This window comes from Suricata suricatta, chromosome 12, assembly GCF_006229205.1.
Source record: "Suricata suricatta isolate VVHF042 chromosome 12, meerkat_22Aug2017_6uvM2_HiC, whole genome shotgun sequence".
NCBI lineage: Eukaryota > Metazoa > Chordata > Mammalia > Carnivora > Herpestidae > Suricata > Suricata suricatta.
This window is the reverse complement of record NC_043711.1, coordinates 2,866,788-2,881,226: the sequence shown is the minus strand read 5'-3', so window position 1 is coordinate 2,881,226 and position 14,439 is coordinate 2,866,788. Positions and strand designations below refer to the sequence as shown.

The following is a 14,439-nucleotide window of genomic DNA, read 5'->3' as shown; positions in this document are numbered from 1 at the left end:
GCACCAAGGGAGGGAGCACAGCAGGTGTGCTCTTCGTTTGGGGCACAGGCTTTTTTGCAGGTGAAGGCGTTATCTCTGCGGGTGGGTCTGCCACTCTTGTTGGGTCCGAAAATGTGCATGTGCTTTTCCTGAGGAGCTGTCAGGGTCACAGCCTTCCCTACAGACAGGCCTTCGAGGGCCCTCCAGCCCTGAGCCTCCAGGGCTGGCTGCCCTGTTTGGGCTGGTTCCAAGACCAAGGGTGTGGGGGACAGTCACCTGCTCCCTGAGGGACCCGATCCCCGAGCTCCTGGGCAGGGTGAGGGGAGACTGGTAGGGACCCAGGTGCCTCCAGCATGGCCTCCCCTGTGCCCAGGTGCAAGGACAGCCTAGAAAACCCGTCCCCACGTGTGGTGCTGAAGAGCTGAGGGCTCCAGGGGAGGCACTGCTTCCACCCCCTACCCCCCCCCCAAAAGACTGCAGGCCTGTCTGTGCCCTTCCCCTGGGCAGAGGGGGAAGGATGTGGCTCCTGCCCGGGAGACCTGTCCCTGTCGGCTCCGTGACTGTGTCCATGCCCTCCTGCACCCGGAGGTCCGGAAGGTGTGGTTTTGAGCACTGATGCTTCAGCTCCCTCCCAGTTCACCAGAAGAGTCTGGTCTCACGTCAGCCAGTGAACTCATTTCCCTCTCTGGCAACCACTGAATTTGAGAATGTCCTGTTTTATCATCATCAAAAGAACCGAAACCGTCCCATGAAATACAGTGGAACGCCCCTTAAACGCCCAGGGAGACAGCAGGGTCTTTCCTTACAGAGTGGCTAGCAGAAGTAGGAGGCGGCCCCTGCTCCCTGCGAGGTCCCCAGGAGGATGGCGTGCAGCCCAAGCCACTCCAGGTGGCAGCGGTCACGGGGCAGGCCCTGCACCAGCCCCACTTCCTTCCTGCCCACCCCCACCCCCGGCAGTGGCCTCACCTCTCACCTGCGACCCTGCACCCCAGGCCCTTCCTGGACTCCTAGGCTCCCCCCAGGAGAAAAACCCTGACCCAAGAGGAGAAAACAGGGTCAGTCCTGTCTCCTCTTGACCCCGTTTGGGGCGCAGTTGCCACATCCGTGCAAGCACGGGCCCTCCTCCTCACTGCAGGCCTGCTTGTCTCCCAGAGGCACCCAGGGAAAATCCACGTCAGGGAAGTGTTAGCCCCGGGGTGCTCGAGATTCCTTCCCGGAGATGCGGAGGCGTGCCCCTCCCTGAGCAAAGAGGCTTTGGTGAGCCTCTTCCCCCCCGCCTGGAGCTGAACCATGTGTCACTGGCCGTGTGTGGACACCTAAGCCCCACGAGGGGACGTCACTCAGCTGCTGGCCCCAGGCAGGTCTCCAGGGGTGGGGGACAGTCGAGGGGTAGGCATGGCCAGGGAAGCCTTCCAGTAGAAGGTGCCCCCTAAGCCCTGGGTTTGCAGGAGGTGTGGGTTTGGAGCCAGGGCCTGGCTCAGCCGCCCGTCTCACCATCCGTTAGTGTTCGGCATCCCTGGGGAGCCACTGTGGACATGTCGACCCCTTGATCTGCTCCCACTGGCAGGATGTGGCTGGAAAGCCTTGTCCAGCCTCTCCCTCGTTTGAGGCTCACACCGTTTTCCCTCCTTCTGTCCCCCAGCTGGTCAGTGAGAAGGTCGGAGGGGCAGAGGGGACGAAGCTCGATGAAGACTTCAAAGAGATGGAGAAGGTACCAGGAGAACCGCTGCTCCCTGCCCATAGCGCCTCATCTGGGCCATGGTGGGGGTGGGAGGCTCCTGCATGGACGGATCCCCAGCTTGGGGGACCGTGTAGTGAAACACAGGGAGGCCAGCAGCCCTTGTGTGGGCTCAGAGGCAGGCGGGGCTGAGGAGCAGGGCGAGGGCCGTCTGGGAGCTCTGGGTTGGCCTCCGGTGCCGTGACGGTTGCAGAAGCTCTACACGCTGCCTCTCTTCACAGAAGGTGGATGTTACCAGCAAGGCCGTGACGGAAGTGCTGGCCAGGACCATTGAGTACCTGCAGCCCAACCCAGGTGGGGGCCCAGCCTGCCGGGAGGGGTCTGCGCCTGCCAGGGATGTTCGGTCACCGCAGCACAGAGGAGGAATCTGGGCACGGAACTGACATCCCCAGGGTGGGCTGGGTTTGGGTGTGGCTGGATCGCAGGGATCCAAGGGATGGCCTCAGAGTCCTGCATTTCTTTCCCCTGCGTCCGCCTGGCTGCATGGCCGGCCTAGCCTTACACCACCCTTCAGCTGACAGTCCTGGCAAACGGGAGCGTCTCTCTGCAGAACCAACTCATTAGACCAGTAGGAATTGGCTGCCTGCCCGTTTGCCAGGCCCCAGTCACCTGCCCAGCTTTGGAGCATGAGGTGGGGGTCCCCTAGTCCAAGAGGGGTACAGGGACCTTTCCCTGAGGGAAATCCAAATACCGGTTCCCACAGCAGGAGGTGATAGGTGTGGGACGGGCGGCGACACCAGCCATGGCCCTGGAGCAGGCGGAAGGAAGCACATGACCCCCCCCACCCGCACCCCAGGTGGAGGGCTGTGTCTGGGGCACCTGCCCCCCCACCCCTTCTCTGAGGTGCTACCCCCCAGGCCAGGGAAGGCGGCTTCTTGATCTGAGCTGGGCCACAGGACCAGGGGGCCCAGAGGGGCCCTGAGGAGGTGCCACCCACTGCCTCCTGCCGGGGCTCCTCGGTGGCTGAGGTGAGCAGAGAAGGGGAGGTGTGTGCAGGGGCTGCTCCGCGGAGCCTGGCCGCCAGCGGGCACAGGAACCAAGGGCCACGCTTTCGAAGAAGGGTGTTGGGGAGAGGGAGGAGCCCGGAGCGGAGGGCAGGCCTCGAGGCCTCACTCGGCCCGTTTTGCCCCAGCCTCCCGGGCCAAGCTGACGATGCTCAACACCGTGTCCAAGATCCGCGGGCAGGTGAAGAACCCTGGCTACCCGCAGTCCGAGGGCCTGCTGGGCGAGTGCATGATCCGCCACGGCAAGGAGCTGGGCGGCGAGTCCAACTTCGGTGAGGGCGCTGCCGCGGGAGGGCGGGCTGGTGGCTGTAGAGCCGGCCTTCCGGCCCCAGCTGGTGCTGGGGAGGCCGGTTCTTGGTGCGGGGGCCTGTCTGACCCCCGCAGTCGCCAGCTTCTGGCCACTGGGTCCCTTGTTTGCTCCTGAATTCTGGCATCTGGGCCCTGGGGCAGGAGGGCAGTTTAGAAGTGGAGTAGGGGGTCTTGGGCCCCCAGGCCACAACCTCCTGTGACTGTCTGTCCCCTGCTCCGGACTCTGCCGTAGGTGACGCCCTGCTGGATGCCGGGGAGTCCATGAAGCGCCTGGCAGAGGTCAAAGACTCCCTGGACATAGAGGTCAAGCAGAATTTCATCGACCCCTTGCAGAACCTGTGTGACAAAGACCTGAAGGAGATCCAGGTGCTGCCCGTGTCTCTCCCTGTCCCCTTCCTCCCTTTGCCCCGCCCAACACACCTGCCCGCCCCTGGGGGTCCCCAGTTCACGTGCACCATCCCCCCACCCCAGCACCACCTAAAGAAACTGGAGGGCCGCCGCCTGGACTTTGACTACAAGAAAAAGCGGCAGGGCAGGATCCCCGATGAGGAGCTGCGCCAGGCCCTGGAGAAGTTCGAGGAGTCCAAGGAGGTGGCCGAGACCAGCATGCACAACCTCCTGGAGACCGATGTATGTCGGGCCCTCCCCGCGGGGAGCCCTGGCCGGGGGCGGGGGGGGGGGGGGCTGTGCGCGGAGTCATGCGTGCTCCATCCACGGTGGGTTCAGCGTCCTAAGGGGGCGGCCACCCCCCCCCTTGAATTTTGGGGCACCTCCAGCTGTGGCAGAAGGGTCAGGCAGATGGGGAGGGGGCTGGGACCCCGTGTCAGGAGCAGTCTGGAGAGGGGCGGCCTTGGGAGGAGGGGTCACAGGAAGAGCCCCTCCCTCAGCAGGCTGCTCCCCTGCAGATTGAGCAGGTGAGCCAGCTGTCCGCGCTGGTGGATGCGCAGCTGGACTACCACCGGCAGGCCGTGCAGATCCTGGACGAGCTGGCCGAGAAGCTCAAGCGAAGGTGAGCCTCGTCCTGCTTCGCGCTGGGCCAGGGCACCCAGGAAGCCAGGGTCGCTCCCATGGATCCCTGGGCTGGTCCCTCGGGGCGCCCAGAACACCACTAGCCTCTGCGAGACTGCACTCACGGGTGGGGGTTCCCGGAGGAAGATGTTGGGCTTGTCCCCGCTGTCCCAGGGGAGGGTCGGAGCGGCCAGAGGACGGCAGGCCAGAAGAACAAGGCGTGTCACAGTTCGGGGCCGAGGGGGCGGTTACCAGGGCGCTGGTGCGCGGGGCTCCCGTCTCTGAGAGTCGTTGGGAGTCCAGAGCCTGAGAAGGGGACGTGGGCAGCCCTGGTCCCAGGCAGGGTGGCACACTGAGGGGGCTTTGGGGTTTGGTGGGACCTGGCCAGCTGGCAGCTCTGAGAAGGGCCCTAGCTGGAGCTGACCGACGGGGGGCCTTTTGGCGGCGGCAGCATGACTTGGGGGGGTGGGGGGTGGAGGGTGGAGGTGGCCCTTCAGCGAGGCAGGCACGGCCCCTGGGCCGCTGGCCGCTCACAGCTCTCCTGCCTGCACGCAGGATGCGGGAAGCCTCCTCTCGCCCCCGGCGGGAGCCCAAGCCTCGGGAGCCCTTCGACCTTGGGGAGCCTGAGCAGTCCAACGGGGGTTTCCCCTGCGCCACGGCCCCCAAGATCACAGGTAAGGAGCGGGGAGGGGGCCGCCCCCAGCCGCTGCCCCATCCAGCCCGCAGAGCCAGCCCCTGCCCCGGGTCTTCAACCCACTTCTGTGCTTTGTCTGCACACAGCCTCGTCATCTTTCCGGTCTTCCGAGAAGCCCATCCGGACCCCCAGCAGGAGCATGCGTGAGTGTCCCCTCGGGCCTGGGCCCCGCCTCCGTCTGCACGACTGCCTTCCAGTCTGTTTCGGGAGGGCCTCTCCGTCCTCTGGTAGGAGGTCGGCCCTACTGTCCGGCCTCTCAGCCCGGCTCGGGCGGGCCGGGCAGCACAGCATGGCCTCTCTGGGCTCCAGGCTCTCCGAGGGGCCCGCTGGGGGCTTCTGGTCATGCCGTCACCCCGATGCCCCTGGGCCCCCCTCGCTCCTCCCAGGAGCGCTTCGGTGGCCACTCACATTTCTGTCCCTCTTGTCCCTTGTCTTCCTGACAAAGCTGGGGGGAGGGGCAACAGCAAGGACAGCTGCCCTTCAGGGGCTGGAGGACCCGGAGGGGTGGGCGCAGGAGCCCGCGGCTGAGCCGAGCCCCCGCCCGCAGCCCCCCTGGACCAGCCGAGCTGCAAGGCTCTGTACGACTTCGAGCCTGAGAATGCCGGCGAGCTGGGCTTCCACGAGGGCGACGTCATCACGCTGACCAACCAGATCGACGAGAACTGGTACGAGGGCATGCTCCACGGCCAGTCGGGCTTCTTCCCCCTCAGCTACGTGGAGGTGCTGGTGCCCCTGCCGCAGTGACGGCGACGCCCCATCGCCCGCCCGGGCGGCCTGCATTCCACCGCCTGGGCGGCTGGGCTGGGTGTCTGGGAGGGGCCCGCCTCCCCCGGCAGCCCCCAGTCCCCGTGGCGGTCCAGGGGACTCCTGCTCCCCGACTGCAGCTCCCTGGCCCCGCACGCCTAGGGGCCAACACTAAGGTGCTCTAGAAACACTAACTTCCTCCCGCCCCTCCAGGGGGGCCCCCTCCCTCACACAGGCGCGTGCACACCCCGTCCCCCAGCCCCCCTCCCCCTCCATGCCAGGAGACCTGCCCTTAACAGGAGCCGGGTTCTGAGCAGGACCCCTGGCCCAGACTCCCCACCTGGCTTTCCAGTTCACCCCCAACACTCCCAGCCCCAACTCCAGGGCTCCCCAGGCCCGGGCTCGCCCGCAGATGCCACCTCCCTGGGGAGGGACAGCCTGGGGTCCTCAGGGTTCCCCTAAAGACCGGCCCTCTGATCAGCCTCAGAGGCCTGTAGTCTCCCTCCTCCAGTGCCCTCCTCCCTGCCCCGCACCCCCTCCTCCCTGCCCACGTGTCGGGGGCCCCACCCCAGACAAGCACACGGACGCTCCTCCGGCATAAGCCACCGCCACCAGCCGTGCACACGTGCACCACAGCCGGGACTCGGGGTCCCCAGCCCCCCGGCTGCCAGGACCACACGCGGGAGGGTCACAGGCTGGCTACTGCCACGTTGTTGACAGTGGCCCCAGCCATCTCCCTACACACAGACCAAGGCAGGCAGCTGTCCTGCCCAGCAGAGCCGAGCCCTGCCTCCACTTCCCCTCCTGCCTAATCCAAAAGTCGGCTCGACCAGGGGACCTTGGGACTGGATCACATTCCCCTCCTCTGAAGACCCTGAAGCCCCAGGGACACTGGGCTCTGAGGCCCCCTCACTGCCATTACACGGGGGAGGCGCAGACACGAGCAGTGCAACCTGGGTCACAATCGAGGGCGATCAAAATGTAATCCTGATGTTTTTTAAAGTATTAAATGTCTCTTTCTACAGCCTCTTGCTTGATTGGGGTGCAGGGTGGGTCTTCCCCCCCCCCCCGCCCCTCCCCCAACACCCACAGAGAGCCAGGGAGGGCAGGCCTTGGGACACGTTGGTGCCCGGCCACCAGCGTGGGCAGGACGTCCTCCAGATGTCCCAGCGGCCCCAGGAAGTCCATGCTCACTCAAGGTGTCCCCTCCTGCACTGCTGCCCGGTGACAAGTACAGCCCCCCCCTCCCCCCCGAGACACACGCCCAGGCTCTTTGCTTCTGTCCTTTATTGCCACCGCAGTCCCCAGAGCCCCTGGGCCGCAGGGTCTCAGCTCCCCGGGTTAAGAAGGCTGTAGACCTGCTCCAGCACGTGGCACAGGCCCTGGTCCTTGGGCGTCCTGCTGGCCAGGGAGATCTGGAAGGGGCAGGGCAGGCGCCTCAGGCCTGTGCCCGTCGTCCTGGCAGAGGCTCTGCCAGCCCCTCTACAGGTAGCGTCCCCAAAGCAAGATTTTAGTTTCAAATGAGGCCCGCTCATGTGGAATGTTCTGGGTTTAGAGGGGGGCAGGCCTCTGCACATTCTAGATCGTGGGCTCTTCCCAGCTGCCTCCTCCCGAGGCTGGCTCTCAGCCCCTGCGTGGGGGCCACGCCCGCCCCGCCAGCCCAGTGCCGGGGTGGAGGTGACCTGTGGCCGCCGGAATATCCGGTCACTCTTGAAGTTTGAACAAAACAAGCAAACGTGCGAACCTGCCGTTCTCTACTGGGGCTTGCCAGCAGGAAGCCGGTCACACACTCCCCCCCCCCCCCCAGGCCAACCCGATGACGCAGCCCAGCGCCCTCTGCTCCGAGCGGCCACCGGCCCCTCCCTCCTGCACTCGGTGGGCGCCCCGCTGCCTGCGGGGGTCTCCCCTCTCTACCTGCCCAGGAATGGGGCTCCCTCTTACCGCCGGCACCGGCAGGGAGCCAACAAGACCGCAGGCTGGCGACGCTGACACCCGGTGGAAATACTTAACACGGAACGACTTAGCGCAGCACTTTCCGGGCTGCCCAGGGGTGGGTTCTCGGGGGCTCCCCAAACACGGCCTTCCTAAGGGTGTCTGCGCCAGACTCGCCTCTCACCTTCAGCTTGTCGAGGTACGTGTGCTCCTGGCTCCAGGGCTCCTGGAACCTCACGAGGTCAGGGGCGCCCTTGTAGAATTCCACCAGCAGCATCTACGGACAGGGGGCCGATGGGACGCCTCGCTCGCGCCCGCCCTCCCGTGCCGGGTGCAGGGGGTGCGGCAGCGGGCAGCACAGGCGCTCGTGGGCACTCCCGTAGGGCCCGGGGGTTTCCAGGACCCTCACCGCTGAGCAGGCCCAAAGGGAGCTCCGCAGGAGGCCCCAGCGGGGACTGAAGCCCCAAGCAGCGGGAGCCACGCCGAGTGCTGGAGGGGGAGGGACTCGCTGGCGGCACAGGCCTGACCCTGCCCCCTCGCGCAGCCTCCGTTAAGTGTGTCCGTGATCCCCCAGGTGTGACCCACTAGCTCTTTTCTTTTTCTTTAAATGCCAGTTGGAACACAGACACTAAAACCAGCTCGAGTCCCCTCACGTGCCTCCATTTGGGGAATCAGTGCAGGTGCAGAGGCCCAAGGCCCTGCGCGGCGCCTCCGTAAGTTCCAGAACTGCGAGGCCAGGTTGGGGGAGCAGGCGGGCAAGGATCGGGGGCATGAGCCTAAGAGCCGCAGGTGATTTTCAGCCCTGGACCAGGAGTCTAACCCCTCCCCTGATGTGGCACATTCCGCCGAGCCCTACAGTATCGCCGCTGTCCAGCTGGGGCCCTGTGCACCCCACCCGGGAGTGAGCTCACCATCTCATGAAGGATGTCATTAGTCAGGAAGTTGTCCTGGACGTAGGCCATCTCCACGTCCATGGGGATGCCGTAGTCGCTGGGCCTTTGCTGGCAGGGACACAAGCCAGTCACGCCCAGCCTCCGATCCCTGAGGTGTCCTGGGCCACCAGAGAATCACGCTGCCACCAGGTTCAGAGAGCCACGTGGGTCCTCCACCGAAGGCTGCGGCGCAGCTCCGGAGGCGGGGTGGCCCTGCCCCCGGCAAGAGAGGCCGGGAAGCGAGCCACACCCGTGGGATTGCTCCCCAACCCCGATTTGTGACCCCGGGGCAGATGTGGGGACCGGCACTCGGCAAGGTTCGCGGGGGAGGCACGCTCCTCGCGATGCCCGCACCTTTTCACCATCCCTCACCTCGCAGGCCCTCTCAGGCGCCTCGGACAGTGCAGCGGTCATGTTCCCATCTCACGGGGGAAACTGAGGCCCAGCTCCCCCTGAATCAGCCCAGAACCGGAGTCCTGGCCACGGACCATCAGCAGGCCTCCCCCTGGCCCGCAGCGCCGGCCCTGCCTCCCCCCACAGCCCCACCTACCTCAGGGGGCGGCATCACCCAGAAGGGGGAGATCTTGGACTCGGGGCCCGGGTTGCCGGAGTAGTAAGGGGCTGCAGGAGGACAGCGAGAGTGGGGACTGGGCCAGGAGGGGTCGGCAGCCCGGAAGGACCACGAGCACGCGCGCACATGCGCACACGCACACACGCAAGGCGCGCGCGTGCCCGGGACTTACAGCAGAGCAGGGCGAGGCAGGGCTGGAAGCCGTTGCTGGAGCCCTGCAGCCGCAGCTGGTACTCCATCTGCGCGTCGATGTCCTGCAGCGACGGCAGTGCAGGGCTGTGCGGGTGGCTGTGGTACCAGCCCACCAGGGACAGGCCCCGCAGGATCAGGCTCTGGTAGATCTGGGGGCACAGGGGAGGCTGCGGTAGAGGCAGGCGCTCCACCGGCCCTCGCGCGCACCTGCGGCGCTCCGTCCCCATCCGAGGCTAGCATTTAATCTGTGGCTGCTGCGGGCCTGGCCTGGGGACACCGCGCGGCACCGAGACGGACCCTGCCCCCGCCCTCTTGGAGGCCGGGGCGGGGGGGGGGGGGGGAGGCACGGCCAACAAATACATAAGAAAGATAACACCTGTCACAAAACAACGGCAGAAACATATTTTCAGCATGCTGTATGGGCAATTTCTGGCACGAGTAGGCACTCGGTTAAATGGGAAGCTGTGTGAGCATTTCTCGATACCCTCGGCAAGCAGAGGTAAGCATTGGCGTAAGGAGCAAGAAAGAGGTGGGCCAAGAGACATGCGTGCCAAATCCGCACCTATTCCCCTGTCCCCATGGGTCCCCGCTGGTGCCGAAGGCGGGTGTGACGCGCGTGGCTCGGTGCCAGGCACTTACAAAGCACCACCATGGCAGCACTGTAAAGAATGCCAGCTGATAGTCACTGGGCTTGTACGATGTGCCAGGCACGGCGTGGAAACGGAGGCGCAGGGGGAAGGAGGGCTGGCCGCCCGGGCAGGGGAATCAGGACCACGAACGGGTCACAGCCCTGGGGCGGACGCGCACACACACTCCGGCACACTCGTTCTGCACTGCGAGCCCCCGGAACGGGGCAGCCAGGACAGCTGCGTCCACACCAGCCCTCCCCGCGACACCCTGACCCCTCGCGCCCCCTCACCTCCTCTTCCATGGTGGCCGCTGTGTCCGCGTCCCCCAGCCGGCTGCGACAGGGGAAGGCTCTGAGCACCGTGAGCACTGCGCAGAGGCCAGCAGGAGGTGTAGACATCAGCCCCAGCCCCGAACACCCCCCTGCCCACCTGGCCCCAAATACCCACTCTGGCTGTTGATGTCCCAGCGGCCCCCCAGGTACCCCACGACCTCGCTTCGAGTCAGGTGGCTGTGGAAGTCCTGGGGAGGGGACGGACACCGGAAGAGTGGTTCAGGCTGCAGCCCAGCCCCAAACGCCTCCCCTCGGGGCCAGAGTCACCCCCCAACCGGCCTCCTCCATTCAAACACGGACTGAGTGCCTACTGTTTACCAGTAGTGAGCAAGATAGCAAAGGCCCGTGCCCTCATAAAGCTAACCTCCCAGGGACCCCTTCCAGGTGCCCCAGCCGCCTGCCCAGGTCTGGCCCTTGGCCCTCAGGGGACAAGGTGACAGCTGGGCACACACCAGCAGGAACAGCACGTTGCTGGAGACGGCCACGTTGAATGGCTGGAACTTGTTGATGGCAGCGAAGGAGGTCACTTCCACCAGGGTGTGGGGGCTCCTGTAGGAACAAGAGGGTCCCGCAGCTTCAGGAGCTCCACCCCGAGCCAGCTCCCCAGGCCCCCAGCCCCCCACCGCCCTCCCGCTCTCGCTCCCCCCACCCCCGTAAAAGCCAGTGCAGCCTGGCAGGAGGGGGGCGGGGGAGGGGGGGCAGGGGGGGACGGGCACAGGGTGCGTCTGACCTGGCGGAGTCCCGGCTGCCCAGCATGCAGTACCGCACAGGCACCCGCATCTTGTTTTCCACCCGCTTTCCAGGGGGCACGGCCTCTGGGGGGGGGGGGAGAGAGAAGGAAGCCTTAATCCCTCCCCGCTCCCAGAAGTGCAAAACAAAGACCAAGCAACCCAAAGAAAAACCCTCCAGAGGCAGCTTCAAAAATCAGGACCCGGAGCCCAGAGGCTGGTTAAAGAACTGGACATGGAGGAGATTAAAATACCAGAGGAAGAGCTTAGGAAACCAGGCAGGGGGCCAAAGGACTCAGGCAGAGATCCTACAGGGGAGCGTGGAAATCAAGGCAGCATGGTGAAGAACTCAAGCACTGGGACCAAGGAATCCAGTTTTAGAGCTTTAGGAGCCAGGCGGGGGGGCTGGGGGGCGCCGGGGGGCTCAGTCCGTTGAGCATCCGACTCTTGATTTCGGCTCAGGTCATGATCTCAGTGTTCACAGGTTGAGCCCCAAGTCGGGCACTGCACTGACAGCACGGAGCCTGCTTGAAATTCTCGCTCTCTCTCTGCTCCTCCCCTGCTCACGATCTCTCTCTCAAAATAAATAAACATTAAAAAAATAATAAAAAGAAGTCAGGCAGCAAAAAAGAAATTAGGCAGCAGAACTAGGAAGTCTGCCAGGCACATTGGGAGCGCTGAGAAAAAGGCCAGATCCGATCTGCCCCCCAGCACCTCCTCAGCAGAGTTCTGCCCGCCTCCTGCCCCCCTCCGAGCCTCTCACCTGGGTGCCCAGGCTCCAAGGGTCCCTTGGCAGGTGGTCTCCGACTCTTGTCCTCAGCGGAGACCCCGGCCAGAACCTCCTCCTCTTCTTCCTCCATCAACAGCTCCTCCTCCTCCCCTTCACTGGCCGGGCTCTGGTGGGGTGGGGGGTGAGGCGGGCGGCAGGACCCTCAGCAGGGTGCCACCCACCCTCCTCACCAAGTTCTACCCAGACCTTTGGCCCGCCTGAGCCTCGGAGTCCTGCCATTGCGCCGGGGGCCCACTAGAGGGAGCGAGTGAGCACAGGCGGCCTGAGGTCCTGGTCAGCTCGGCTCTGAGCACCTTCCAACAGCTGCCCGGCTGAGATTCAAACCTCTCCTCTGCTTTGACAAGCTGTGCAGCCTCCAGCAACCGCCCTAACCTCTCTGAGCTCTATTCTCCTCTCCAGAGAATAGGGACGGCATCCGGGTGAAATAAAATAATGCCCTCAGGGCAAATTAGCACACCTCCTGTCCATCCATTCACTGAGCAAGCAAGTGCTTATAGGGGTTATTTTACCAGATTCTCTTAATAATCGCTCCTGATCTGCCATCAACTGCCCCTGCCGGGCGGGGGGGGGGTGGGGGGGGGGAGTGACTCTCAGTTTCCAAACCCAACCAACACAGGATGTCTCTACTCTTCCTCCTGGCTGCATCTGGCCGGTCAGGCTCCTCCTGGGAGCCCCTCAGGGACCCGGCTTCCCTCCTATTGTCTCCAGCCCCCTGCATTCCCACCCCTCCCCCGGTGCACAGGCTGGGTCCTGGGGGGGGGGGCATCCCCCACCCCTCCCCCGGTACACAGCCTGGGTCCTCAGGCCACTTCTCTCCCTACTCACTCCCCTCCCGGCAGCCTCATCCACTCTGGGGACTGGAACCCTGTCTCTGGCCGCACCACCCCCACAGTCCTGTCTCTAGCCCGGGCCTCCCCTGAGCTCCAGACTCAGCGTCCAACTGATCCAGGGGGTCTGGAGGGCAGGGGGCTGCCGGGCGCCTCACACTCAGCTCAACCACCATGCTGCACCCGGCTGTCCCCCAATTCTCCCCAGTCCCCATATCTCTGACGATGGCAGCCTCCCCCATCCACTTGCTTGGAACAAAACATCTCTTGACAGCAACATCTGATGCAACAGCAAATCCCGTGAGATCCACTTTCCAAATCAGCCAGCACTTGCCCATTTCTCCCCCATCAACCGTCCATCTGGTCCACGCCATCAGCTCCTGCCTGGACCAGTTCTGTCACCTGCGTCCTGGTCCCCAACTTTCACCCTCACCTCCCCTGCTAGTCTGTATGCCAGACAGCAGCCACCAGGAGGCGCATGAGGGCCCCGGAGACGGCCTGTCCATCCTCTCTGCCTTCCTGGGCTCCTACCCACCTCAGGGTCAAACCCCAAAGTCCTCCCTGTGTGTTTCCAGCCTGCCATCAGCCCTACAGATTTCACATCTGCCAGCCAAATAAACATACATGATACCCACGGATACTGTTATCACCCATGTACATACCAAAGAGAATTAGCACCCAGAGAGAGCCCTGGGCCAAGTTCACCAGCTGGTGAATATTCAGAGATGTTACTATCATTGCATTAGGAACTCTCCCAGATCTGGTCCCGGCCACTGTCTCCAGGCCCCTAAGCTACTTAAGACATTCGAGCCTCCAGCCTAAGAGCTAATCATGTTGCTTCCTACCTCCAGGCCGCTGCTATGCCATTCCTCTCTTTACCTTGCTCTGACAAACTCCTGCTCATCCCACAAAGCCCCAGCTCCAATGCCCCCACTCTGGGTACGCCTTATCCAACAGTGATCCAGAAGGCTGAAGGACGCACCTCATCAGCAGCAGCCGTGGGAATGTGGAGTTGGTGTCGCCGGAGCCAGGCCGCCTTGTACTTGTCCAGTTTCTGGCCCTTGTACTTAACAGAGGCCCAGCCACAGCCGGACTTCTTGGCTGGGTTCACCAGCTTCTTGCAGTGGGTGGCCCAGGCGCTGGGGGAGTTGAACACCTGTCCCGTTTCCTGCCACACAATCCTCCCGTCTGGTTGTAGGTCTCCCATAAACTTCTTCCCCTGCAATAACAGAGGCCTGGCTGCACCTGGGACCTGGTGCCCACCAAGGCTCCTCCAGGAAGTCCTCCCGGACCTCCCGCTGCTCCCCAGGGCTTGGCATTCACTTCTGCCCACAGCATCTCTCCCAGGAAGCCTTCCCGCTTACGTGCCTCCCCGTCCCTGGATGTCCACAGTCAGTCCTCATCAGCCTGGATTAAAACTGCCCAGCTCTGTGTCTGCCCACCCGCTCACCGGACCGTGAGCCCCCAAGGGGCAGGGACAGGGCCTGCTGGGCCCCTAGTGCACAGCACACTGCCTGGCCCACAGCAAGGGCTCCATTCACCAACTGTCCCTGCTCACAGCGCCCAGAGCAACAGCAGCAAACTGCCTGCTGGGCCCTGGATTCCTCTGACCCTCACACAACCCAGCGAGAGGAAAAAAATCCCCTATTATAGATGAGGTAACCAGGATATGGAGAGGCTGAGGAAAGCGGTGGTGCCCTCTCCGAGGTTTCTCCTTTGTGTAATGGGCTGTTTGGTAAACGATGCCCTACAGCCCAGAATGGCTCATGCAGGGTCTCGAGGCTGCGTTTCAATTTCCCCTCCCCACACCTGGGCTTGGCCGATGGCAAGGGAGCTCTGGACCTCAGTTTCCCCTTCCTGCCCCAGCCTGGATGGGATTGGTGGGGAGGGTTGGGGACGCTCACCAAGTAGTAGATGGACAGCACCCCGGCGCCCGGCTCCAGCAGCGCGTCTTTGAGGAGCACCCGCAGCGTGACCGCGCGCCTGGTGAGCGCGCCCCCCGGCCCGCCGCAGCCCCCCGGCCCCGCCCC

The 14,439-nt window shown here is 64.4% G+C and overlaps 2 protein-coding genes across 5 annotated transcripts in view; one reads left to right on the top strand and one right to left on the bottom strand.

The window, feature by feature from the left end:
* The window catches only part of SH3GL1 (SH3 domain containing GRB2 like 1, endophilin A2), a 28,157-nt gene extending 21,657 nt beyond the window's left edge, over positions 1-6,500 (top strand). For 3 of the 4 annotated variants that reach the window (XM_029918086.1, XM_029918089.1, XM_029918087.1), the window contains exons 2-10: positions 1,622-1,690; positions 1,939-2,011; positions 2,850-2,993; positions 3,263-3,396; positions 3,502-3,660; positions 3,936-4,039; positions 4,594-4,712; positions 4,819-4,875; positions 5,280-6,500. In XM_029918086.1, coding sequence (XP_029773946.1) covers positions 1,622-1,690; positions 1,939-2,011; positions 2,850-2,993; positions 3,263-3,396; positions 3,502-3,660; positions 3,936-4,039; positions 4,594-4,712; positions 4,819-4,875; positions 5,280-5,476 — 1,056 coding nt within the window. In that variant the 3' untranslated portion in view covers positions 5,477-6,500. Of the gene's footprint in view, positions 1-1,621; positions 1,691-1,938; positions 2,012-2,037; positions 2,686-2,849; positions 2,994-3,262; positions 3,397-3,501; positions 3,661-3,935; positions 4,040-4,593; positions 4,713-4,818; positions 4,876-5,279 lie in introns of those variants that run through there. The other variant, XM_029918088.1, reaches the window with a different exon arrangement.
* A 246-nt stretch (positions 6,501-6,746) lies between these two features.
* The window catches only part of MPND (MPN domain containing), a 10,348-nt gene continuing 2,655 nt past the window's right edge, over positions 6,747-14,439 (bottom strand). Inside the window, exons 3-14 of the mRNA XM_029918090.1 lie at positions 14,314-14,436; positions 13,392-13,628; positions 11,556-11,688; positions 10,795-10,879; positions 10,517-10,613; positions 10,180-10,252; positions 10,023-10,099; positions 9,084-9,252; positions 8,891-8,961; positions 8,320-8,409; positions 7,593-7,685; positions 6,747-6,891 (exon numbers count right to left, since the gene is read on the bottom strand). Coding sequence (XP_029773950.1) covers positions 6,805-6,891; positions 7,593-7,685; positions 8,320-8,409; positions 8,891-8,961; positions 9,084-9,252; positions 10,023-10,099; positions 10,180-10,252; positions 10,517-10,613; positions 10,795-10,879; positions 11,556-11,688; positions 13,392-13,628; positions 14,314-14,436 — 1,335 coding nt within the window. The 3' untranslated portion in view covers positions 6,747-6,804. The remainder of the gene's footprint in view (positions 6,892-7,592; positions 7,686-8,319; positions 8,410-8,890; positions 8,962-9,083; positions 9,253-10,022; positions 10,100-10,179; positions 10,253-10,516; positions 10,614-10,794; positions 10,880-11,555; positions 11,689-13,391; positions 13,629-14,313; positions 14,437-14,439) is intronic.